Source organism: Leptonotus elevatus, chromosome 7, assembly GCF_054856555.1.
Source record: "Leptonotus elevatus isolate MCC_2025b chromosome 7, RoL_Lele_1.0, whole genome shotgun sequence".
NCBI classification, from domain to species: domain Eukaryota; kingdom Metazoa; phylum Chordata; class Actinopteri; order Syngnathiformes; family Syngnathidae; genus Leptonotus; species Leptonotus elevatus.
Genome location: NC_141245.1, coordinates 7,055,671 through 7,082,586, shown reverse-complemented (window position 1 = coordinate 7,082,586; position 26,916 = coordinate 7,055,671). Strand labels below are relative to the sequence as shown.

The window sequence follows — 26,916 nt, the reverse complement described above, 5'->3', positions numbered from 1 at the left end:
AAGTTACGTATGTAACTATGGTTATATGAGTCAGAGCGACCGCCAGGTGGCGGTCCTGAAGCCGCACGGAAATCCCCCACACGCACGCGTCACTTGAAATAATTCATAAAGGATATGTCCATTGTTGCGGCTGACGTGACCATCATGTATAAAGGAGCGTTGCCGGAAGCGTGTCTCTCAGAACCTTCTCGCGCAAACCAACACGCGGGTCCTGAGTGACAAGCAAAGGCTACATACGTAACTTGTTCTATGAGTCCCGAAGAACCGCCAGGTGGCGGTGCTGAAACAGCACAGAACGCTGAATACCAGCGATGTCACAAAGACCCGGGAAAATGTATCTCACAGAGGGGCCTCCACAGGACCTCTAACCACATCCAGTGGATAAGGAGAGGTGACATAAAAACTGTAGAATCTGGAGACGACCAGGAAGCAGCCGCACAAGCGTCCTCCAAGGACACTCCTTTCAGAACTGCCCATGACGTAGACACACTCCTGGTGGAGTGACTGCGCACCCCAGGAGAAGGGGGACGACTGCTGAATCACCTCCCCGATACAACGTGAGAGGCGTTGCTTGGACACAGCATCCCCTTTATTCGGGCCGTGGTAAGCCACAAAAAGCTGGGTGGATGCACGGAAACATGCCGTAGCACACAAATAAGAGCACAAGACAACAAAAACCCGGGGCGTCAACCCCACCCATTGACGGTGGAGCAAGACGAATAGGGTGGTTGGCTTGAGAGCCAGATAAAACTTTTGTCTGGTGGAGACGCCAATCCCCCTGAGGTGGACGATGGCGGGAGAGGGAGTCCGCCGACTGATTAACAATACCCGGGGAGACTCATGGTCCTCAAGCACTGATGGTGGTGACAACTTCGTGACGTGTGGGTACCACCCCCAACGGGACTCCCGCTGACAGAACAGACCGGCGACCCCAAGGTGCAAGAGCACGCATGAACCGACTGGACACTCTGAGACGCCTCCGTCGGTCCAGTAGCGGGTTGAGCCGGAAGCGGAGCAGCAACCGTTGCAATGGATGCAGCGATAGTGCCATCAGGGACGTTAACTTGCCCAGTAGACGCAGAAAAAGGACATAAGGTGGCCTCATTGGCACGGAAGAGAGAGACAAGGCGTAGCACATCGTCGACCCTCTATGGGGATGGTCGAGCAGCCATGGAGGCGGTGTCCGGTCAACAGAGTCCGCTGAGAGGGAACTTCTCCAGGTTGACCTTGAGTCCAAGTCGTGACACATGCTGAAGAAGCGCGGACGTGTCTCTGATTGCCTGGCCCCTGGACGGTGTGCATATCATATCAGCCAGTCGTCCAAGTAGGGGAGCACCTTCCCTCGACTGCAGGGGAGCAAGTGCCGCCTTTACTACACGAGTGAACACTCTAGGAGAGAGTGACCGTCCGAATGGGAGTACTCTGAACTGTTCGTGGCGACCCTTGTAGGCAAAGCGGAGAAATTTCCTGTGCTGATGAGCAATAGGGACATGGAAGTAAACGTCCTTCAAATCGATTAATGTGAACCATTCCCTTCGGGCGATCATCCTCAACACGGCTGACGTAGTCAACATGCCGAAATGCAACACCATGAGGTAACAGTTGAGACCTCTCAGATCCAAAATGGAGCGTAATCCGCCTCTCTTTTTTGGTATGAGGAAGGGGGAGTAGAACCCCCCTGGATGAGCCAAGGGATCCACTGCTTCGATAGCGGACTTGGCGAGGAGAGTCGCTAGTTCCTGATCTAGAGACTGCGCCCATTTCCGGGTCGCTGATGACAGTCTCTCTGACCCGGCTGGAAAGAGCAGGCCGGCGTTGGAACTGAATCCTGTACCCATGAGACAAGGTTGTCAGCACCCATGGGTCCGAAGCGAGGATAGCCCAGTAATAGAGCTGGCGACAGGAAAAGTAACTGACTGCCGGCCTCTCGGGCTCAATCCCCGGCCCTCCCGGATTTAGGGGTCTGGGAGGGACGGGTGTGTGAAGCTCGGGCTGACCACGCCCTCGGCCAGAGGAACGAACGTCACGGAAGTCCGTGACATATTCCTGCGAGGGACAACGAGGCCCGTACCCCCTGTAGGCCGAAAGGACTGCACATAACGACGAGGCCCGTATCCCCCCGTAGGCCGAAAGGACTGCACATTACGTGACAGAGGGGCGGCCTGAAGAGCAGCTCCGCTAGAGTTTGACGGAGCATAGGGCCTGGCAAGGCAAGCGAACTTACGCCTTGCGTCATCAGCACGGACTGTGCGCTCCAGCCGGCCTGTCGCTGCAGAACCGAACACATGACCCGGTACCACTGGGAGGTGACGCAGTTCCTTCCGAGAGGGCTCACTCAAGGGAGATTGAGACAACCATAACTGACGGCGCGCCTGGATGAGCAAAGAAATACTACGGCCATGCTCCCTCTAAAGGAGGGATAAATCCCTCAGTGCCATGTTACAGAACGATGTAGCCTCATCTACTACGTTGTCTCTCAAAGCTGCAGAGAGAGCAAGTAGGAGATACGCTTGTGCGTTGGCCAAGCGTGCTACCACCGTCGCCCGTTGTATGTTTTAATGAGCAGTTCGTCCATCAAGCGCCACTGAGGGCTACGGCACCTCACAGCCTCCCGAAGGGCTTCCTCCGGGGAGACGATAAGTGAGGCCACAGAATAGTCAACATTAGGCATACGGTCCAAACCAATAGGATTAAGACACCGTATGTTTGCCAGAGCACGGCCGGGAGCCGAGGAGTTACACTAGAGTTGTACCAGCAGGAATGAAGGTCTGTCAACAAAAGACGAGATTCCGGGATCCAAAAAGACTCGGTTGAGTAGACCATCGGAGAGAGGACACAATCAGTCTGAGGCTGAGAAAAAACAGAAATGTCCAACTTTAAACGTTGGAAAGCGCTAAGCATAACAGTATGCACCAAATCCACTCCAGCTGAAAAACGGTCAGATGGAGGAGAAAACGGGGCAGTGGACACAGAGTCCATTCCCGAATATGGCTCAGAATCCCGTATGGAGACGTCATCCTCAGAGACGTCGTCCGCTTGGGAGGGCAATTGGAGTGTTGCATCCGGCATGTCCACCTCTGTATCGGGCAATGCCACTGCAGAGGCCTGAGAAGCAAGTGTTTTGATTACCCAACTGAGTCTGTATTGCCATCACACTCGCCTGCAACTGGCTCAACTGCAAGGCAATCTGAGAGTCAGCCCGACTCTTCTTAATCCGATAATTATGGGCAGCAGGAGAAGCAGACCTGCATTTTGCCCGTTTCCTGCGAAAGGGGGTTTTCTCAAAACTCGACAGTGCGTCTAACAGTGAGCTGCGCCTTGTGTGTGGAACAAGGTCCAAAATCTGAGTGACTGTGTGGGAGGACTTCCCACGACACATTGCTTATATACAACAAAGGCGGACCTGACTGAGGACAGACATGAGAGCACGGAAGAGTCAACAACCATGCATCACCTTTCCTTCTTTATCTCTGTGACTCAAATGCGCGTACATCTCTCAGCCGCTGTGAAAAATAAAGTTCGGCAAATGAACGCAAGCTTGCTATCATTCCGGTAGGCTGGCAAACGCAGCTTTACCAACACTGGGAGACAGCACAGTGTGAGTTACGCCACAATTTGTCAATGGATTGTGAATGCTAGGGCGAATGCAAAAGCCGGCTTCATTTCCAAGGACACGACAACGAGACTGACTCTGACAATGAGACGTAGCCTGGTGTGTTTGATGGAGAACTTGCCCAGTTTTTGTTTTGGATACAGAAGATCCTGAGGACTATGACTGATTTGTAGATTAGGATTGATCAAAAGCAACGCGAGTACATTATATACTTCAAGTACAACTGAACTCACTGTTTACATTGTTACTCCAACCAAACTCAGTTTTGTTCTGCTCGCTGTCTTAAAAAAAAAACATGCGCTAACACTAGCATATTTTTTTAGCACAATAGCATGCTACCATATGTTTTGAGCTAGCGTATGTTTAACCGTGCCTGCGCCCAATAGTACGGTGCGCCTTATGTGTGTGTTAAACACAGAAATAGCGCCAGTAACTGTGACTGCACCTTATAATACAGTGCGCCTTATGGTCCTGAAAATACGGTAAATATGTTATGAATAATTAATGATATTCACTTATGTGAAGACATCACATGAACAACTTCTCACAACAATTAAGATACAGATAAATATGGAAACTAGCCAACGTCTATAATCGATCATATTTACATGTAAATGTTCATTAATATGCACTTTTTAAATAAACAATATGCAACACTTTACTATTATTATTATTATTTACTTTAAAAAAAAATCCCTGCCAGTGCTCACATTTACAAATGATCACTTCTACAACAATCCTAGTCCATCATAAAGTCCCATCACCGCTGAGCTATTTTTAGAACAGGCCCGGGAGCTACTAATGTGGACCACGTTGGTGACCAGTAGACTTAGAGGAAGGTGTAGAATGAGCCATGCCAGTCGTTTGGAGATAATGTAAGATGACTTATTTTTTTTATTTTTTATCCACCTGTAAAATATGCCCTTAAAAACAATGCACCACAACAATTGTCCTGTCGGTTTTATTTTATGACTTGTGTTCTTGAAGAGTCTTGTCATTCTTTTTATTCTATTGTTAACACACATAGGAAATATGAGTGGCCATCATTTTGTTTCTTATCTACTGAATACACTGTACTTGTTTCATACTGTACACAGTGCCCATAGTGTTCTGACTGAGACGTCACATAACTGAAATGCCCTGTCTTGCAGGTGTCTTAGTAAGGGGTGGCAAGACTCAGAAAAACAGGGCAGTCTGAAGATTGCCGAATTAGTATTCTTCCTCCTCCTTTGCACACACTGTCTCATGGCTTCTAATTTTGCAGCAGCTGTTCCATTTCAGTGTAGAGCAAAGCGTTGCCAACCAATTGATTCTGCCATCCCTTTATTCCCCAAAGCAAAAAACAAAACAAAAAAAAAAGAACTGGTATGAGGACTTTGAAGGTAAAAAGTCATTAAATCCAAATGTCGGTGCTGCTGTGCACCTCACAAAGTTGTTTGATCATTAGGGAAATATGTTTGTTTTTTTCTTTGCTCATGCCAGACAGAAGCAGATGGTAGCTAAGTTGTTTGTGTTTTGCTTCCCTTTTTTTCTTCATGTGGAAGGCACAGTGCTGCCAGATTGTTTTAGGATAGTGCCCATGTTTGTGCATGTGTGTGAGTAGTCATCGTGATTCATTACCAAATAGAATCACCTCTGGACTGTGTCGGGTTCACAGATGCTGTGCTGGAATCGGGCACAATGGAGCACATCGGCTCGCTCCAGATGTGAGCTCAAGCCAGCTGAGGTTAGCTATAGCAATACATTCCATGTCATTTAAAATGTGCTCACACTCATTTGCTTGCTACAACATCATAGTCCTAATAACAATGATGTAATAATAATAATAATAATAAAACTTATTCCAATATTCACTCATTTGCTCCTTTTTTGTTACTGTTTTGATCTGGTGCGTTAATTGCAAAGGCAAGCCGATAATTCTATCATGTTTGAGAAATTTTGCACAAAAATATTTTTTATTAAATTGTTTTCTTTTTATTAATGAGATTGAAAGAGTATTCATGTGTTATTTGCTGCCGGAAGGGGGAGTCTAAATCACTACAGATTCACAGGGTTTCACAAACATATACACTCACAGGACAATCTCTTCCGTGGACTGAAAAATCTGCATTTCTATTAATAGCAGTGCATATTATTGATGTCTTAATTTGGCAGTATGCTTATAAATAATTGTGGTGATATTTATTTTTAGCTTTGTTGCATTCACAGAGTTGTTTTGGTGGCCTCATTTGCATTTGAGAGTCATAGTGACGTAACATATTCGACAGAGCTGTCTGTATGATTGAAGGCACTACTAAAGCACTCAAACTACAACCATAATAACAACAAACATTATTCATTACTACATTACTGACAATGACAATCAGTGAGCATCGTTATCTTTTATAATGGCATAATGTTTGAGCCAGTTATCATATTGGAAACCATTGAAGTGGTTCTCAAAAAAGTTTGCGATGAATGATCTTGTGTCATTAAAAAAAAAATAATAATATGCATATCTACATTTGGGGACGGACACACAAATAATACAAACATAATAAACATATCCCTTCTACCTACTAGCTTTGGGACAGTTGAAAGCTCTGATATGATCCGAAGGGTTTGTGCTAACACTGAATGCTATTTTGAAACAATGTTGACCATAATTCCATAAGGTATGTTTGGCGCAAACATAACCTTGCTCATCATCAAAAGAACATTATACCTACAGTAAGCTAGGTTAGCTAGAACTAGGACCTTAGACAAGATGAAGGAAATTATGAACAGTTCCAAATAACAGTCATTGTTAGAATAAACTCTTTAGACGTCTCCTTGAGAGGGTGTGTGTGTGTGTGTGGGGGGGGGGGGGGTGTGTGTGTGTGGGTGTGTGTGGGGGTGTGTGTGTGTGTGTGTGTGTGTGCATTTAGGGTTAATCAGAGAAACTTTAAAGGGAAGGTGGAGCCCAAAATGCACACCCACTAGTCAACATGGCATTCGAACAGTGGCGGCTCCTGATCATTCAAATGAAGGGAAGCTTTTTTATTTTATTTTTTTTACGTCTCGGACAGATCACCCAATCACCACGCAGTAGTCGGATGTCTGGGCCGGCCCACTGTTCCATAAACCCCCAGAGACGGTGAGCGTCCGATGGGCGGGGAAAAGCCCAGCATTTATACAATGGTCGTCCAGTTTTGCGCAGTGGAACAACCCAATCTACGAAGCAGTGTCCGACTGTGTAAACAAATAAATAAAAGTAGAAGTAAGTCGTGTCAGTTTTTCGGAGGGAGGGGCTTTTAGGGGAAGCTGATCTTCCCTTGTAGTCTTAGGCCCCGCCCAGACAGAAGCAAAGCCGGCTTCGTTCCTCAAACAAATCTCGTACACACAGAAGCATTCCAAGACTTGCGTGTATCCAAAAGAAGACGCTGAGGATGTTCAACAGCTGTAATGTATATGCCAAGTCTGGAGTGGCGCAGTAGCGCAGCCACAGGGAGTTAAAGCATAGAAGAAGAATCAGTGAAGAAAACAAGCCCTTTTTCCCCTAACTTTATTGCAATCTACAGAACAAACATGGCTTTGCATGTATCAAAACAAAATGAAAAAGACGAACACAGGAGAAGTGACAATGGCGGGTGATTCAAGTACAAAACCACTTGTTGAACGTGGGAATAAAGAAGCGAAATATTTTGCTGCAAAAGCATAAGCAAGTTAAAGAGGCTGCGCAAAATGACTACGACACGGCTATCCGCCATTGTTGTTGACAGACTAACGGTTTGCGCGCAGTCATGCGAGAATTGGCGCATACGTCATCAATGTGCGACAATGCGTTGTCATCGAGTTGCGACCATTATGTCATCACTTGAGGAGTGTCCTGCATATGGTGTCCAGACGGACGCGTACGGACCGCGTTTTTTAATCTTTCCACTTTGGAGCCCGGTTTCAAAAGTGATCGGTTTCAAACTGCAAAACCGCGCCATCGTGTGGACGAACGGGCTAAACGGTAAGAAACTTGTGAGGATACATTGAAACTGGCTTTTGTGTGGACGGGGCCTTAGAGCAATCACCACTGCATTCAAATTAATGTTGCATTTGTGGAATATGAATTCAGCAGCAAAATGATGACCAATCACGGCTCAGGTTGTGAACGTCACATGGCCAAATACAAAAAAGGATAAAAAAAGGGTGGACATTTTTTGGCTTGACTTAAATTCTATTTAACGAGTTTGAATGTGATTGATTACAATAAATCTGAACACAGCCACGTCCCAGTTAAATGAGGATGTGCAGCAAGGTTATTTTAGTTAACGAAAACTAACGAAAAAACGAAAACTAAAATAAAAAAATAAAAAAAATTGTTAATGAAATAAAATAATAACAAAAATGCTTTTTAAAAAAACGAAAACTAACTGAAACTATATTTTATGTTTACAAAACTAACTATAATTATAGCGAAAATGTCCTTCGTAATTAATTTAATGCATGAACCTTTGGGGATGATTTTAAATATGATAGAATAGAAATAGAATAATAGATTTATTTTGATATTAACCGGACTAAGGACGTTTGAAAGTGTGTCACACATAAGTGACGTCATCTAGCAGCAGCCAATAAAAAAGCACTTTCAGATGACATGCTTGACTTTTGGCTCCAATGCTAATATATTAACATCTACACCTGCAGATAAATAATAAAAGGCATTTGCTCTTACCTGAATCAAGCTAAATGTAAAGTAAGACATTTGTATGCTACTTGCACTATAGGAAAATCCTAATTGTGTTATTTAAAATGTAAATTTCATGTACATTTTACATAATCATTTTTATTTATGTAAATTTGTTGTTCATAAATGATTCTTCATACACAAATTTCAAAAAGTTTTTATGGTGATTGCCATTGGCATTGCAGACAATTAGCAGTTTCATTATGTGTGATTTGTTGTTTAGCCATTATTTTAAGTAAGAATTTTACAATGGTTACCACCCACACCCACGCACGTACGTATGCACGCACATCTTCATACACATGTTATCAATTTCCTGAGCTATTCATCTACTTTAAGCCCCCCACCCCCACCCCTCCACACATGGCAACTCTGTGGTGACATGGGTTCGAACTTCAAGCGGGTGCCCCCTTTTTTTTTTTTTGCTTTGAGCACCTGCCCCTCCAAAGGTCACTGCACACCCCTAGAAATGTGTTACTTTTTCATTTTACCATGGTATTATTTAAATATTGCACACAAGTTATACACATTAAAAATAATACTGAAATTAACTAAAACTAAACTAAAAGTAAATATTTATTAAATAAATAAAACTAACAAAAACTAACAGAACCACCCTGAAAACTGATTACATTTCAAACTAACTAAATTTAAAAAACAAAACTCAATACGAAATCAAAAGTAACTAAAAACTATAATAACCCTGGTGTGCAGGTAATTTTTTTTCTTTTTAAATGATCATGGTCTCATTTTTTTTTATATCACAAAAAAGGCATCTGAACAGGTGTGTTTAGACTTTTTGCATCCACTGTATGTTGTGCATTGCTTTGCATTATATCTTTATTATTATATTTTCATTATATTTGTAGCCTTTATTAGTAAGCAAAATGTCTGTCTTATGTTAGACAGTAGAGTATAAATACTGGAGTTACATCCGAGCACCCTGATTGTGAATTTCTCTAAATCTTAATGAGTGCTGCTAATTCCACACACAGTCAGTCAGTTACTCACTCACTCATTCCAACACATTTTCTCTCTGTCACACACTTCCCCTGTGCGGCTGTGCCTGCTCAGTATCCTTGCATAGCCTCGCTGTGGTCTGGAAGTGAGTAAACAGCGAGCGTTGCCTTTGCAGCGAAGCAACGATGCATGACACAGCGTGAGGGAAGGTGATGAGAACAGGCAGGAAGCAAAAAAAAAAAAAGATTGCGTTGAGCAGTGTGTTATTGGAAAACGGGTGGTGTAGCACTATGAGATACTGTATACATATATACTGTATGTGTGTGTGAGTGAGGGGGTGCTTGGGGGATAAATACGGTGATGAAGAGTGAGCGAGAGGAGGGGGAGGAGCAGAGAGATGAATCCTTTCTGTAATCCTCTAGACACACGCTCGGTCTGGCTGCCTACTAGCTCTGAGAGCAAGAGAGCGAGCGAGAGCGAAAGCGAGTCAGGTGGACGGTGCAAAGAGAGGAAGCAAGTGAGAAGAAGATGAGGTGAGGAAACGAAAGGAGAGCTGCCTCTTGTTACGAGGAAGAGAGAGTGAGAGGCAGTGAGGTGGAGGAGGAGGAGTGGAGGAAACCACCAAAGGACTCTTGCACGACTTCAGAAGCAGTGGAGGCAGTGGTGGAGGAAGGCAGCGGGGTGATGCTTCTCTTCAACGCTGCCTGAACCGCAACCGGGAGAGAGGGAAGGACTTACTCCAGCCTGGCTGAGAGGAGAAGAAAATGAAGAGGATGGGAGGGAGATGCATCTCTCTTTTCATTCAGGCTCACATGAGCGTATGGACATGACCCCGGTTTGGTGTCCTCTCAGTGAGTGTGTGTGATTGGGAGATGGACGCACACTGGCATTAATTCTTGAAAATCATCTGGAGACCTGCACTGGTTTGAGTTTGATTGGACGCAAACAGGTGCACTCACAGGAAAGTGTGAAGACCCTTGTGAACGGCAGGTAAGGATGGATTCAACTGTTTTTTTTTATTTGAGTACATTTCAAATGTTTCAATTGAGATTGAGTTCCTCTGCTTTTTCAGGCTCACCACAAACACCACATTAAGCTGAGCCATCTCACCTTCGCCCTCAAGTGGATTTGAAGACAAGACCTTGAACACCAACCCCCGGTGTCTTATTGAAAGCTTAGGGGTCAGCCTTATCGCCCCTTTCCCCAGTGGATGCCTCCAAACCGCAACCATGGGAGAATGGACCATCCTCGAACGCCTCTTGGAGGCGGCCGTGCAGCAGCACTCGACTATGATAGGAAGGTGAGTGTACGTGAATTCATATCGGCACATTAGGCGTGACCAGACGTCCTGTTTTAACAGAGAGAGTCTAATTTTAATAGGGAACAGTCCCATTTTAACAGGGGACAGTCCCGCTTAATGGGGGACAGTCACCATTTACACGGGACAGTCCAAGTTTATCGGGACAGTCCCTTTTTGAGCCCTGTGACAAGTCCCAGCAGATTTCGCTAGCTCTACTGTTTTGTCCAACTTTTACAAATGTCCTGTCCCGATTATTTTATTTTTATTTTTTTGGTCAAGTCAGCAAGCCAATTGTTTGAGCCATGTGTATGTCAATCACACATGGTGAGTGCTTTTACATTTTTTTTTAATCACTATTGAACTATCAACCAAGATAGCATTTAGCATTAGCTAACAATTTGTTGTACAGTATGTTTGATTTTCAGCAAAATGGTAGTGCCCCCGGTTTTTAATTTTCAAAATATGGTCACCCTACATTAAGAACAAGTCACTTGACGCTTCCTCACAAGAGCTCCTCATCCTTTGTGTGTAGCGTGTTAAATTGCAAGCGTACTTGTTGCATGCCTGAGCAGGAATCCCGTCCTGCTTCCCGTTAAGTGATTGCTGGTCCAGAGGGGCTGTTGGCAGAGCCAGGGGGGCTTTAGCTTCTTTAATCCCCCTGAGTGACATGATGGAAGATTTAGGCAAACAGGAGAGACACTATTAGCCCACGCAGAGGCTTTGGCTATCGCTGTTAGCCGGGCAGCGTGAGGACATCCCGCCTTTAGAGTCCACTGGCTTCATTCACGTTCTCTCCGCTGTTGTCATACTTCACCGCCTCGCCTTCTCTTTGCACGTGCACACACAGTCGTCCCCCTTTCCCAGTCACACTATTACGTCATTCCTAAATATAAATAAAAACGAGTCACTTGAATAAGGTCATGGAGGATATGATTTATGTATTCGTCTACATGCCGCGATGTCTTGTACTTTACTTTGAATAAGTCGTTCTTGTGGGCCGCAGCAGGTGAAATTATTTATGAGTGCTTTATCCCCACAGGCACATCAGCTCAGTAGTCAGTATAAAACACCTTTTTACAACTAGTCAGGGACTTAGAGTATTCCCGACTTAGGGGTTTTCTTGGGACATGTTTAAAAAAAAAAATTCAGGCATTTATTATTAGCATGTATGAATTAGCAGTTTAAATGAGCCTCGCCTCCCGAAAGCATACTGACTCACTGTTTAGCGCAAAGCTTAAATTATTGAGTGAATACATGCAAGGCATTTTATGAAGTAAACGATGAGTAGAAGATGAGTATTCTTCTCGGAGTGTAAAATATTCTTGAGCCTATTCATGAAACAGAAAAATAGGCTGCGCTCATGTAACTTGTACATTCAGTGGATTATATTGATAAATCAGTCACGCTTATTTGCACTTTGATGTTATTAACCTATTTCACGTAGCCAGCGAATGTCAACTATGATCAGTCAACGGTAGGGGTGTGAGAATAACGCAATAGCATAAAGCAATATTAAAATTGCGACTATCGCCGTCGTCATGTTACAAAAAAGTAGCATATTTAAAAAAAAAGCCAAGTTATTTTCCATTTGTGCAGTTCCAGCACCCTCTAGTGGTTAGTTTGTGCAGTCTAATTTTAATTAATTTTGGCCACCTATATGACTAAGACCCATGCTAATCGCCATATGAAGGGGAATGTAACACGTTTGAGTTCCTCCACAAATCGAATCATGTTAGCGTGCATTAGCAAGTGCCTCAATATGAAGTGTTATTAGTGAATGTAGGTCATTTATGTACAGCACATTAAGGTTAATATTATCTGTACTATTTAAACAATATTTATATGACATCATCTAATTTGGATTGTATAGACAAGACATTTAGATACAATTGCTCATGCTTCTTTGTATTTGTATTTTCACTATAGACACTCACACACCCACACAAGGAAATTAATCAGTCCAAAGAGAAAACTCGGTCTATTTGTCACCTGAACAAAACCGAACATACTGTGGAAGTTATCACTCCCATAAATCATAACAGCGAATATTTTTCAACATCTCTGTTAAAAAAAACATTGCTTTTTGCTGGCTTCAAGAGGACACAGCATTGTGAACCACATCAACCATTATAGTTTGTGCCACTCAGCCAATAGCAGCCAATAGACAAAAAAATGACTGGCCAAGCCTATTTCTTTGTCACTGCTGTTATGTACAAAAACACAATATTCGTTTTTTTGTGTGCGTGCGTCAATACGAGTTTTTTTTTTTAAACAATATTGTGAGTTTTATTTTATTTTTTAACAATATTGTGAGTTTTTTTTTTTTTTTTACATCGCCCCACAATATTGTGATAATTATTGTATTGTGAGGTTTGGATATCGTGACATCCCTAGTCAACAGATTGGTTGGATTTTTTTTTCCTTTTGGAGATTGAGATTGAAAGGAGGAGTTGTTGAGCAGTGTAACCATCAAGTCAAATTGAGAGAAGAAACTCGAGGAAAGCTGAGAAGCAAGAGAGAGTGAAAAGTTGAGGTGACGAGCTGCAGTGTGCGTAAAAGAAGGCGAGTACAGCTGATGGAGAATAAATAGGCAAGGTGAATGCCGAGGGAGCGAGGAGCGCTTCTTCACAGACGAGCACGCAGACACATGGCTACTATCTGCGGGGCGTTGGGAAGAAGCCAAGAGGACCGTCTCGTCACGAGATGGTGCTGTGTGTCGTGACCTCAGCGGGGCGCCCAGGACATCCAGAGGCAAAAATCCTCCCATAATCTTTTGCGGTTTATTTTTGTTGCCCAGACAGCTGCGATGTTACGATGGCGAGTGTGCAAGAAGAGTGGAACTTTAAATATCAAATAGTGACATAATAAAATAGCCGCCTAGTCATGGCAATTATTTTACCTTTGTGTTTATTCATTGTGTCTAATGCAGAGGTCTGCAACCTGCGGCTCTGGAGCCACGCCCTGCTCCTGTGGCTCCTTGTGAATTGTTAAAAAAAAGAAAAGAAATAAATGATTATTTTATTACATAGTTGTTGTATTTTTAAGATAAAATATTATTTAATTAATAATTTACATATACAAAATAAATTCAATTAAATATTCCAAAAAATGATATGATGCATATTTTTAAGTTTTCAGAATAAGAGAGACAAACGGTAGATACATGTTTTTAAAAATGACCTAAAAATTTCAAAAAAGTGACCATAAAATATCCAAAAAGGAAGAGATAAAGCAGAAAATTACCATAAAATTCCATGAAATTGCCAAAAATGTCAGAGAATTCAATAAAAAGGACAATTCCTAAAAAAAAAAGGCAGAAATGTCATTAAAAAAAAAGAAGCTGAAAACATTTGAAATGTAATGATATAATGTGCCAAAACAAAAGAAGAAATCCAGAAAATGACCATATAAGGTCCACAAAATTGCAAAAAAAAAAAATAAATAAATAATAATTCGGATTAATAATGCGGAAGATGAAAAGTAGAAGAAAATGAATATCAAAGTATTGGATACTGCTTTTTTTTGTCATGGTGCAGCTCTAATTAGCTCTTGGCCCTCCTCAGTACATTAGGCTCACAATAACGCACTGTTTTGTTCATCATCATTTTCAAATGTTTTGTGCCTCCAGACAGATTTTTTTCCGTTATTTGTTTGGCCTAAAATGGCTCTTTTGACAGTAAACGGAAATGAATCAGAAATAATTTTCAGAATAGATTTTGAGAATGAACAAATGTATTGCTCTCTGGGGCCAGCGTGCCACATTTGTGCCATGAGATGACGAGTCACTTGATAGGAGAAAATTGCAGAGCAAGCGTGTATGTAAGTGACTTCATCACATTGTGTAAAACATGAGTTTCAATGCATTTACATAAGCTTAAATGGCTTTCTGTTCGTGGGTTTCTGTGTGAGGGAGGGAGAGAGCGCTTGTGTATTCACCTGTTCCCCATGATTTATTTCTGCCATTACTGGCTGAGGTCCAGGTGTAAATCGACTTCCACGTGACAAACTGTCAGACTGCGTTCCCATCGGTGCACGGAGCCGCCGAGGATAAGCTTTCTCTACCTAAGCGCTTGTCAACACATCACTCATGATGTCTCTGTAGTCTTGCGCCCACTGGCCCCAGTCTCATTTGTCAGCCGCTATTCGTCAATGTAGCAGTGCTAAATATACAAAAGTGTCCTACCACTCAACAGATATTGATATTTGGTAATGGCATAGGAAGTGGAACTTGATAGAAGGCGGGCCACTTAATGAAATAGTCTATGGGTTTCTCCGTTTGCATTAAAAATGTAGTCATGGGTCACTGCAAATGGAATGCTAAGTGAATAATTAAAGCTTTAAGCCGCCCAAGGAAGTTTAAGTCATAAAATAAGACATCATTGCTTCACAGAGCTGGTATTACCTGTGCTCTCGTGCCTTGTGGGATTTTATTCCTTTATAGTATTAGTAAAATCTATCCCTTGATTGCCCATTAATAAGATCACATGACATACTTATACAAAAAGTATTTTAATTCAGTTTGATTTAATACATAGTAACAAAATCAAATCGGAAAATCGATTTTGATTTGACAAACCTAGTAGTTACATTTTAAAATCATCCCATCGACTTTTATGAGAGATATACACCAGATATGAATCTGTTTCACGTTGCTGACAATTAGTTGTTTCTTTGAATTGAATTAACGGGGATAGTTTGGGCTTTGGAGAGCTTTTATCAGGGTGACCAGATGTCTCGGTTTTACCGGGTTAGTCCCAGTAAAATCTTTTTGAGTCTTGGGTTCTGAATCCGGATGGATTAGGCTAACCCTGATGTTTTGTCCTGATTTTATAGAGGTCCCGCCCCGGCATCCCGGATTTTTGCCATGTGTATGTCAATCACACTGTTGTCATAGCAATTTTGATGCTAAATTCAATAAAAGGGAATTCAATTGTTAAATTCCTTCCGATTTACTTTTACATTGCGTTTACGTTCTTTTTCTGGCAGCATCTACTTGCTGGCATGCGTGTTTTCATAAAACTAGAACTAGAGCTACTCCCTGCTTTCATGTCTAATGCTGCATTCGAGGAAGGTCGGAAGTCGGATTTATCCCAGTTGGCTTTTCCTAGTTCCGAACTGAAAGCGTTCGAGGCGAAAGTAAACAAACAAAATGGCGGATAGCGATAAATAGTTTTTTATTTTGGTCCTTAAAAGACATTTTGACCTTTAGCAAACTTGCCTTCTCGCAATTATGCTTCATTTATGTATTTATCTTATTTCATAAGCATTGCATACAGTTCAGTAGTTCACCATATAATTTCATGCAGGGAAATAGCGGCATATTGTCACATACGTTGTGCTACAAACTTACGTGAAGTTATGTCAAATATTTATGAATGAAGAAAGCCAGCTAGTTTTATACTCAAGTAAATTATGTTTTACTAGTCACGGTATGTGTTTCCAAAGGGGTCGCCGTTGTCGAGTGACTTTGAAGTCGGTCGGGTGCATTGCCATGTTTAGCACTGTTGAACTGTCAAACAAGATAGCATTTAGCATTAGCTAACGTAACAACACAAGATGGCAAGATTTTGAAGTATAAATATATTTTTCCTGTGACCATTTTTAAGTCCTGAGTGAGGTTTAGGAGACAAGGTGGAAACGTGAAAAAGATGACAAAAGATCTTTTTTTGGTACACTTCTGTGCAGGTGATCAAGAGTGCGTCTGTTCTTGAAATTCTTACATAAGTTGCTTTTTTTAATCATGACAAAGACTGACCCGCTCTGCTCACTGCATGTCTGCATGAGTGAATCAAACGGGCTTCATCACTCAGGTATAATCGTCCATCTAGGAACACATGCGTGTACTTGTGCGTGCGTGTTTGTGCCACATGTCCTCTTTCAGCAATACTGCGCTACACCAACCTAAAAGCAATATTAATCAGTGAGCGGTATTTACATGTGCCTCTGAGTGTGTTTGTTGACGGGCACAGCTCTGTCATCACATGACCTTTAGATCATTACATGCTTTTGTTTGGCAAATCCCTCTGAAGCGCTCACAACCCCCACGGAGGTGATGGATGATTATGTTTGTATGGTAGGAAGCTGATCTGGCAAACGTGAGCACAGAAAGGTAAAAAAAGGGAAAAAGAAAGGCACGACACCAGAAATATTCTGCGACTGCGCTATTGCTTTGCTTGTGTCCAATTCCCGTGAGTGATTGTTCAAAAAAAGAGACTCACAGCAGCAGGCCAAGTGAGACCTTTGCCTTTCATTCATCTCATCCTTGACTGTTTCTGCTTTCACACTTCCCTCCATCCATATGTAATCACCCCTGGGGAGCCGTTTGCTGTAATGTCACTGCCTTTACTGCAAGGCTGTAAGAAGCTGGTTATTAAAATGACCTAACATGCTCCACAGGGAGATTATGAATCACTGGTGTTAGGCATTTGTACTGTAGCGACGTATGCATATCCATCGTCCATCTATAAGCATGTGTCAAAATAATATTTCAAATATAAGTGTTCATTCTTGCAAGTAATGATAGCTGGAGTGACTTAATTATTGCTGTGCTGAAAGACACATGAAAAATGGACTGTGCTTTTAAAAAATATTTTGCTGGCAGCCTTTATTAAAGCACTGACGTACCAAGACCACCTTAAATATGGATGTGTGCAAATTTCAAGCTAAGGTTGGAAATTAAAGTATTCACGCTTGTCTTTCATATCCTCAAGTCCTCAAAAGGTCAGGGTTCACTTGCTTACATGAATGCTGGATTAATCAATGCAGCTCTCACTGTGTGTATGTTAGAAAAGCATTATATTGGATTGTCGTTTTCATAGAAGGGATGAAGACACCCAAACAAATAAACAGTGTTTGTATGTGGATAGAAGAGAAGAGATGAACCAATAAAGGCAAAAGAAGGTAGTCCAAAGTTCACCTTCAAGGTGACGCTTCCTCCTTGACGGTGACTCAGCAAGGCTTACAGGTTTAGCATTAGCACCTTGTAGGTGATTGTTCGAGTAATACTCACACTAATACAGTGTGCTGACGGTTGAGCGTAAATCAATACTTTAGCACACCACCATGAGAAACATTTCAAGCTGTCTTCTGTAAGGATGAGATGAGGGATGTCATGACTGGCAGGTTGAAAATGGGCGTCTTAATGGAGTTATTATTTGCTGTACATTAATGTACTTTTTTTTTGCACCGTATTGTTTCCTGTATACATTTTGGGTTTGTTGATAAACACAAGATGACATCGTTATTGTAAGTTTTTGCAGATGTTTGAAGTTTGTTAAAGTAAGTTGTTTTCTGTTGTATAGTTTCCCTGTATTTACTCGTAACTTCTGTCAAATGTATAGAATATGGCAAAGTGTCATAAAAATGATGAATAAGCCAATTTTTTGCCAAGTGTTCTTGCTAGTCAGTCTCTGTTGAATGGGAGCGTACAACGGGAACATTTTTCTTTTTAGTTTTAAATGGCTTACCTTAACTAGAATCCTGTGTCGCATTGTGGCCAATCATAGAATCCCTTGAGAGTCTAAATATATATTTTTATTTTTTTGCGGTGAATGCCGCATGGTAACAGAGTTACATCATGAGTTTCTGATTAAAAAATTCTGTAACCCGGTGGGTAGTAGGTAATGTCTGGTCGGTGCTGGATTTCACTTTCCTTTCTTTTCTTTGATCCTTCCTCGGGTCTCCTGACAACCTCATGACTCTAGCTGGATTCTGAAGTATTCGGTTTAGGTGAACGGTATGGGATTTTTAATAGGTTTTAGGTGAACTAATGAGTACACACGCACGCACGCACACATGCACACACACATACACACGCACATGCACATACTCACGCACATAAAAAAAAAGAAGAGAGCAATGATGATGACACGTCGAATCGGTAACATTACCGAATGAACAATACTGAGCTCTCAAAAAAACCAAATCAAATTAAAAATAAAAAATTCTGTAAAAATGTGTTGCCCAGTTAAATACCATTTCATCAGCATCATTTGGCGGGCCAATTGTGGCCCACTGGGTCACAAGCTGCCAACCACCAGTTTAATGCCTATTGCAAGTTGAAGCTCAATTCATTATTCTCCACGATGCTTGTATGGCAAACTTCAGATATAACTGCTCCTCTGCACATCTTACCGCATCAGTCATTTGTGCTTACTTCCTATGCTGCCCCATTATAACACAACTCTCATGCTCATGCCTTGATTCATTTTTGCTTAACCTCATGCTGCTCAACTTCCATCAACGGCTGCATCTTCACACCGGGGTCTCTAATGAACAAGGATTAATTTGAGCTATTAGACTCTGGATGAACTCTATTTTTATAGACAGCGCACGTGCGATCGGCGTAAAAACTGCCGTAACTTGATTTTTGTGCCGGGGCAAGTCTAGTTTCCCGTGTTTGGGGAATTTGGCACACTGTATTGCAACAATTTGGTGACTGACAGTAAGCTAATGTTTAGACTAGCTAAAAACAGGTCTAAGTTGTGGCGCAGGTGGTGTAATACGATTTTGGTCGATTTGATCGATGTGCAGGTAGACATATACAGCCTTCCGTGGACATGTATGGTGGATGACATTGTATTTCATTTGTAAACAACGTGCATCGAACCTTCTCAATCACTGTAGAAATCAATTAATTGAGCATAGTTTTATCATCTATATTTTTTAAATCACCACTTTGGTCGTGACACAGCTGGTATGAAGTTGTCACACACCAACGCACGATTGAGTGCCCACTTCATGGCGACATTACGTCATTCGCAAGTGGAGATCTCCTTGTCGTTCCTTATGACATACTTTTTGCGCATCCATCTTCTGTTTGAACTCAGTGAGTCCAGTTCTGCTTCCGCCAGGTCTCCTGTGCTGAATTTAAAGTGAATGAGAGGAGCCGCTACCATTGGCCGGGAAGCAAGTTGGCTGTGTTTACTCCCACAACAGTGCAAATGCATATTTCTAACAGCGCACAATTACGCTATGATTTACACCACCCTTGTTTGTGTGCGCACGTGTGTGTTTGTGACACCTTCGTTAGAGGCAGTAGCATCTTCTTCGCAGTGTGATTGACTCAACATGAATAAAAAATATGGAGTACACCCTGAACACCTTACACCCTGCTAAAACACACACTATCTCGGCCAGGACCAACATACTGAAACATGCCATCTGATTTACCCCCACATCACCAATTCTCTCTTTTTCCATCTCTCTCTCTCTCTCTCTCTCTCTCTCTCTCTCTCTCTCTCTCTCTCTCTCTCTCTCTCTCTCTCTCTCTCTCTCTCTCTCTCTCTCTCTCTCTCTCTCTCTCTCTCTCTCTCTCTCACGCACACACAAACATACCAGATGGCCATCCAAATATACAAGTGTTTTGGTTGTGCACTTGTGCACATAAGCAAAGTAGCAGCGTGGTTACTATATTTACTTATTACTCAGGGGCAAAAACAGACATAGACAAGCACTCTCTCTTTCTCGATCTCTCTCTCTCTCTCTCTCTTACACACGCACCCACACACCCCCCCCCCCCACACCCCCACACACACACACACACACAGTCATATGAGTGCTTTCACACCAAGATACATTCACACTCTCTCTCACACACAAAATCCCATTTTACAAGCTCTTCAATTAGGCAGTGAAGTTGCAGGACTGTGTTTGACTCTGGGCAATATGTTACATTAACACTCCTAGCCAATTACGGAGAGCATTTTGGCGGGCACTGCAATAATGAGACAGATATGTTTTGGTTTTCAGAAGTTTAGATTTAAGAGCAAAACTTTGGTGTTGGAAGTCTTTATAAATTGGGCATGGTGTGGTTATTTAATATGTTGGGCTGTTTAGTATTAAGCATATTATTCAAGTAAATATTGTTCTGTTCTGCATTGAGACGATACTCATGAACACTTACAGTAGCGATCAAAATGCATTTGCTGGCTATAAGGCGCAGCAGGGGTTGCTATAACAAGTACATTGTAAAATGTAAGTACATTTGAGCCAATTAGGATCCTGAAGAAAGTCCTTTGTGAAAAAGGCACAGTGCCAGAAATGAGAAATTGCAGATAGATAGGATAGAACCACGTGTTGTAAAATACTCCAGAATATCACACTTCAGTAAGTACACCTAAAAAGAAAACAAATATGTCCGTATGTCACGCATACATGTCCACCACAGCACAATCCTCACACAGTCACAGCCCTTTTACATCTTCTCATCTGTACAAACTTTGAGTTCAATACCAGCTCCTTGTATGTTTGCATTTACATTCCCGTTCAAAGGGTGAAACACAATAAAATGAGAAGCGATGGTGATGTCAATTTCAACCCCATTTAGTGTTCAAATCTGCTGGTAGATGAAGATATTTGTTTTTGTGTGTGATGGAGGCTCCCTGAGTCCCTGCATGTGCCAGAGCGGCTGATTTGGGTTGGAACTTGGCACGGGAGAGACACAGTGGGTGGGAAGTTGGCATGAACGCAACACTCCTTACTCGGGATTGTCCAAAACCACAATTTTAATCTGGATTACGCCCATCATTTCTCTCTATCTGTGTTTCCTCCCCTCCCAGTTTGCCTCAAGGCTTTTGCTCTCTTTCTCTTTCCTGCTGCTCTTTCTCCTGCTCTTGCTTCTATCCCAAAACTACAAGCAAAACCCCAAACCGAGAACCCAATGGCTTTTACGTTTCCATGGCGACAGATCATGTCACTTCTTATGCTTGTCACGTGTGTCATTGATCTACTGTGAATGAGCTCTCGGAAGTATATTTGAGCAAGTCTATTTTCGGCGTCTATGCTTCTATTTTTACCCTTACTTGATCCCTTAATCTGTTGCCAAGGTAACTGCAACAGTTTTTACCTTCACAGAGACCCTGGTGTACAGTGTTACTGAATGTTTCTCAGAACAAAGCCTTTCACTATACAACTGCATTCCATTCAATTACAAATATTTCTAAAATGATAATGATGATTTGTTCAAAGTATTGATTTCTATAATGTTTCAGAGGGATTGTCCCATGTTGCTGTCTTGTATGAATGAAATATCATGATATTCACCACACACATCCGCGGAGCTCTGCCTATGCCTCGATCAAGTCCAAAAATATAGCATTACAGTACCTGCGTCACCACTTAGACCAGATTTGAGCAAGTCTTGATATGCGCCTGCTGCATCTGACAATTTGGTGGCAGAAAGTGGCATATCCGTCCAGATCGCTGGACGATCACCTGTCATGAAAATAGAGCTGATAATACAAATTAGACAGCATTTATTGTGCAGATCTAAAACTCAGCAGTATGGTGCAAAAATTTGATATAGGATAAATGAATATGCTCTTTATGTCATGTACACAAAATTTTACCCATCACAGCAAACGCACACTGTTAATGGCACCCACCGGAGCAGGGGTCTAAATGGGTAGCTCAGGAAGCAGTTTGGTGTATCGGCGTCTTGCTCAAGGTCACCGCAGCCCTTTGTCCGGTGCTGGTCTTGAACCAGGGGTTCCCCAGCCATAGGTGATCACCTTAACCACTAGGCCACAGCTGCCTATATTGATATATTTCTGACTTTAAAGGGATACTTGACTCATTGAGCCATTTTCAGCAGTAAATAGTTAATATTTTGTCCAGTATTAATTTGATAAAACTAGTAATTCATTCATTAAAAAAACCCTGACTATTTATGTCAATAATATGCAAAAAAATGTTGTACCGCATAAAGGTAATTTTTTTAAACGATATCATCGTAGATCTAATAATCACTAAGTATTTTACATGGCTGTAGTCTCACCTTACAAGGGGCTGCCATGTTTCGCCGCCATTTTCCTGCTACGGATGCCCAAAGAACAACTTCGCGAACGTAGTTAATCCTGGTGGTGCTTGCATCGAGTGGGTCGACCGCTGCTTACCTTCCACATCTTGGGCCTGCAGGTGGTCATTGCTGAATACCGTGATCCGTGCGCTCGTCGATTGTCACCTTCTGCTTTGCTCTCGCAAGCTTTTGCTAGCTTTTATTTCTACTTGCTACTACTGTTAGCGGCTAGCCGCTCTTGTTAGCTACTGTGACAAAATTACACCGGTTGCCAAGTCACCGTCACTCGCCAAGATGTTCGCTTGCTCACGCAAAATAACAATTGGTGGTAGGCTTGCGGAGTGTATTCTCTCTGAGCCATCTACTGAGCAGCTACTCATGAAAATGACATAATTTAGTGAAGTTGTCAGACGTGTAGCTTTTTACCTGCCATGGAGGCGAGGAAAAGTGACTTAGTGGAACCATGGTAGGGCAGTGTTTGGCCAAGATAGTGCTTCGCAATTTAGCTTAGCATTTTTGTGTTTGTTTTGTTTGTTTTAACCAGCTTGTAGCTGTTTGAAAATAGGGCTGGTAGCTCCATTGTCAGGTATGCTTGAGGCCAATTTTTACACTGGGGCAGATACATCATTTCACATCTCTTTACGGCGATTGGTAGAGCAAATTTATACCATTTATTGCATTTACTGCATTACCCTTGTTTGAATGCATTTGAATACTTATTTCTTCACTATTAAATGCAGTATACATTCACCGACCACAACATTATCTATATGAGAAAGCAAATACAGTGGTACTCGACTCATAAGAGTTGAGCTGTCGTTTGGCTATTTTATTTTTTTTGGTCTCAATTTCCAATAATTACAGTCATGATCGATTGAGATATTCCGAATGCGTTTATAAGAGCAAGAATTCCGGTTATGAAAGGAGTAACCCAGGGGTCTTAATCAAGTTTTTAAAAACCCAAATAAGAGCATATTCCGTTTATTGCGCGTGTTTAGATGACCTTACGAAACCCGAATATTGCCAATATTCTAGTTTTAAAAAGGTTATTGCCTGCATGTAAATGTAGTCATAAGCTGCTTTTCCACCAACAAGCCCAGGATCTTTGAGTTCTGAGTAAAGGGAGTTCTTGGTTGTAAAAGTTCCGCAGGGAATTTATAATTGTGTTTCCACAGTGTCTTAGAGTTCTCTGTAATTAATTCAAATGAGTTTGATGACGTATGAGTTTGATGAGCCCAGCCGATGTAAGAACAACACTCCCCAAATTTGACCAACCAAATCAGCCTTGGTCAGTACAGCCCGCCCCCACAAAGTTCCAGCCTGGCTCAGCAAGACCCTGCTGCTGAGATAGTACTCGGATGCCCCCTGGGGAATTTAATTATCCGGTAAATTGTTGTTGGTGGAAAAACGCACAAACTGAATTTTACAAAGGTAAATTGAACAGTTCTCAAAAAGTTCCGGCGGTGGAAAAGCCCCTATTGAGACACAATATGACGTGAAAATGCCGCAGAGAAATCAACGTATTCAAGAGAGACCCGTATACGAGCGAGTGGGTTAGGGTTAGTTACGAGTATAAAAACCAAGATTCCTTGCAAATACAAATAAGTGAAGAAAAAGGAAAAGGAGACGAGGTTGTGAGCAAGCGCACAACAAAAAACAATGCCCCGGTCAATCGAGGTATTTCAATTGCGTTTATATGAACCAGAATTCCGGTTATGAAAGGAGTAACCCAGGGGTCTAAGAGCATATTCGGGTTATTGCGCGTGTTATCATGGTCTTACAAAACCCGAATATTGGCAATAATGGACTTTTAAATGGGTTAAGGATATATCCGCCTCTCACTGGAAGTCAGTTAATTGGGCAAAGTGTCTAAAATAATGAATATAACTGATGTCAACTGAGCAAATGAGATTATTTGGAACAACCTGATAGGAACCCCATTTTAATTAACGTAAACACATGTTTAGCATGCCAGACAGTTAGAGTAATGCTAAAATAACTATTCCTGGTTGGTATGGAATTTAGTTTTATCCTCCGAGGGGATTGGGCGAACCTGGCAATGTCAGACACAATCGGCTTTGTGACGCCCTGCAACATCTGGGAGAGTTTGTTTCTCTGTGATTAAAAAGTATTTGTGTTTGTATGCACATGTGAATGAAGAGGTGTCCTTACCTTGTAACAGATAAATAATCAGTCTCTATGTAAGTGCACTACATTCTTCTATGCATTTGGGTGCAGCTGTGTAAGTGTGTGTATGTGCATGCGTCCGTGTGTGTATGCCTGTTAGGAAGAAGGTGGCCATGCAGGATAAAGGTCTGTCAGCAGGAGAGAGCGTAGCCACCTCACTCCTTCTGTCACTGGCTTCAAGCCCCGGAACATCCCTGTGGGCTTATGAGCGTGTGCGTGCGCTTGGATATAGCTTGATGCCAGATGACCTGCTGTGAACTATGAGCTATTGATAAACCACAGCAAGGAAGATAGTCAAGAATGAAGCTATTTTGAGATTTCAAATTTGATGTGATGGGATGAGATGTATTGCTGTTTTGTGTTTGGATGGGATGGCCAAACTGCATACAGCCAGGGGCTTAAATAAATGTATTCAAATGACACAACAGTTGGTAAACTTCAGTGGTGTGTGGTTCCTGCTAGCAAGACCTTCTTTACTGGCTGAAGCATTATTAACATTGACCAACACGTACATCCTGAATTCGAATAGAGTATTTGTTCCAAAAAATGCCTTCAGTTTATGTTTGTGGTTATTTTTTGTCTGTGCGTCCAGTCACATTTCAGCTCCTATGTGCATGTCAATCTAAAGCTACACTCACAGAAATATTTCAAGCCGAATTTAAGATTTATGTAATTTTTTTTACATAACAAATTCCCATTGACTTTTTTAAAGTTAATTTGATCACAAACCTAGCAAATAAAACACATATATGATACATATTCATTAGTATAATAAAGCCTATTTCTCTGAAATGCGTAATCTTCAGGTTTATGTATTTAGTGTTAATAAAATAGAATTACTTTTTTTATTTTTACCTTTTTGAGATCCTTGCATTCAGTTTCATCCCCAAAACATAAAAATGTAAAAAATGAAAACATAAATAAATGGACGTAAGGGGTTTTCACGTAGCAGTATATTTATGTATACGTAACCTGATTATTATGCAATTCAAACAATATACTTTATGTATTTTAAATAACTACTCTCTTATGCATTTCAAATAAATAGGCTTGATTAGACTAATGAATATGTATCATATAAGGTTTATTTGGTAGGTTTGTGTAAAAATTATCTTTAAAAAAAAAGGTAAATGGGAATTTGTCATGTAAAAAAATTACATTAGGCTTGAAATAATTCTGTGAGTGTGAGAGTATATATCTATGTTTTCCACAACAACGGTGGCTAATAAATGAATAAAAGTGAAAATAAAAACGGATATAAAAAAAGATAATTAAAAAATTAAATACAAATGGAAAAACAACATATATATCGAAAGTGGCAAAATGGCCGGCTTATATTTATAGACTGCTGGATTTTGCTGCTTAATTTATATACGCAATATTAACCAGAATACCATATTTAGACTAGTGGGGCTGTATAGAACATATTCTTGAAAATAAATCTTAATACTTGACTTTCCCTTTAAGATCTAAGTGTGTCAAACTTCCCAAATATCTAGAAAGCGCCATTGCAGTTGACTTGAACCAAATGATCATGCTGCTGCTCGATGAGTGTACGATGAGTAAACAAGCAACTGACCGTTGGTAACTTCAGTTAAACACATCATTCCAGGAAGACGGGCATCAGTTCTATACGTGGAAGTCAATGAAATGTAACTAAGAGTAAAGAGGAACAGAGATGGAGAGGGCGAGCAGAGCAGAGCAGCAAAAAGGCAAAGCTAAGCAGAGAGGGAGCAGGTGTTGAAGGTTGAAGAGAGTCTGAAAAGGATTAACAGTTCCGCCATAACACTCAAGAGGTTTACATCACTGTCAAGAGCTGCCCACAGAGAACAATCTCTGATCATAGCCCCACCACTAACTTAAATACTTCATTCAATTTCTTTCAAAAAGAGCATCATTATCTTCAAGTTTCCAGCAAGCTTTCTCAATAAATTATGTATGAAATTAAAAGAGGGCAATAGGGACTATTTTGCCTCCAAATCTTCAAAGCATTTTTAGCATTGCAGTCAACCAGCAGTGTGCGGCTGGTCCAATAGAACCTCAGCAAAAAAAACAAAAAAAAAGCTGTTTTCGTTACTTTGCTGCTCGGCGGCACACTTCTCTCTCCCCTTGTCTCTGCTCCTCGCTTGTTGCCTTGGTAACTAGCAGAAGGAAGTTGAGTGGAGAGGGGAATGAAGGGATGAGAAACTGGGGGAAAGGAGGGCAGGGTGGGGCTAGGTTGTCATGGGGTTTCTGGGTAAGGAACCTCAGCTGCTCTTCTCCCTTTCATTTCCACAGCCACATCTTCTTATCTCTCATTGTCAATGACTTCCTCTACTTTGTCCCCACTTCTCATTCTTATCCCACATTGATTTTGGTCCAGC

At 41.7% G+C, this 26,916-nt stretch overlaps 1 protein-coding gene across 1 annotated transcript in view; it reads left to right on the top strand.

The window, feature by feature from the left end:
• Positions 1 to 9,714: 9,714 nt before the first annotated feature.
• gjd1b (gap junction protein delta 1b) overlaps positions 9,715 to 26,916 on the top strand; it is a 32,354-nt gene continuing 15,152 nt past the window's right edge. Inside the window, exons 1-2 of the mRNA XM_086080943.1 lie at positions 9,715 to 10,259; positions 10,342 to 10,569. Of these exons, the coding sequence (XP_085937069.1) occupies positions 10,499 to 10,569 (71 nt within the window). The 5' untranslated portion in view covers positions 9,715 to 10,259; positions 10,342 to 10,498. The remainder of the gene's footprint in view (positions 10,260 to 10,341; positions 10,570 to 26,916) is intronic.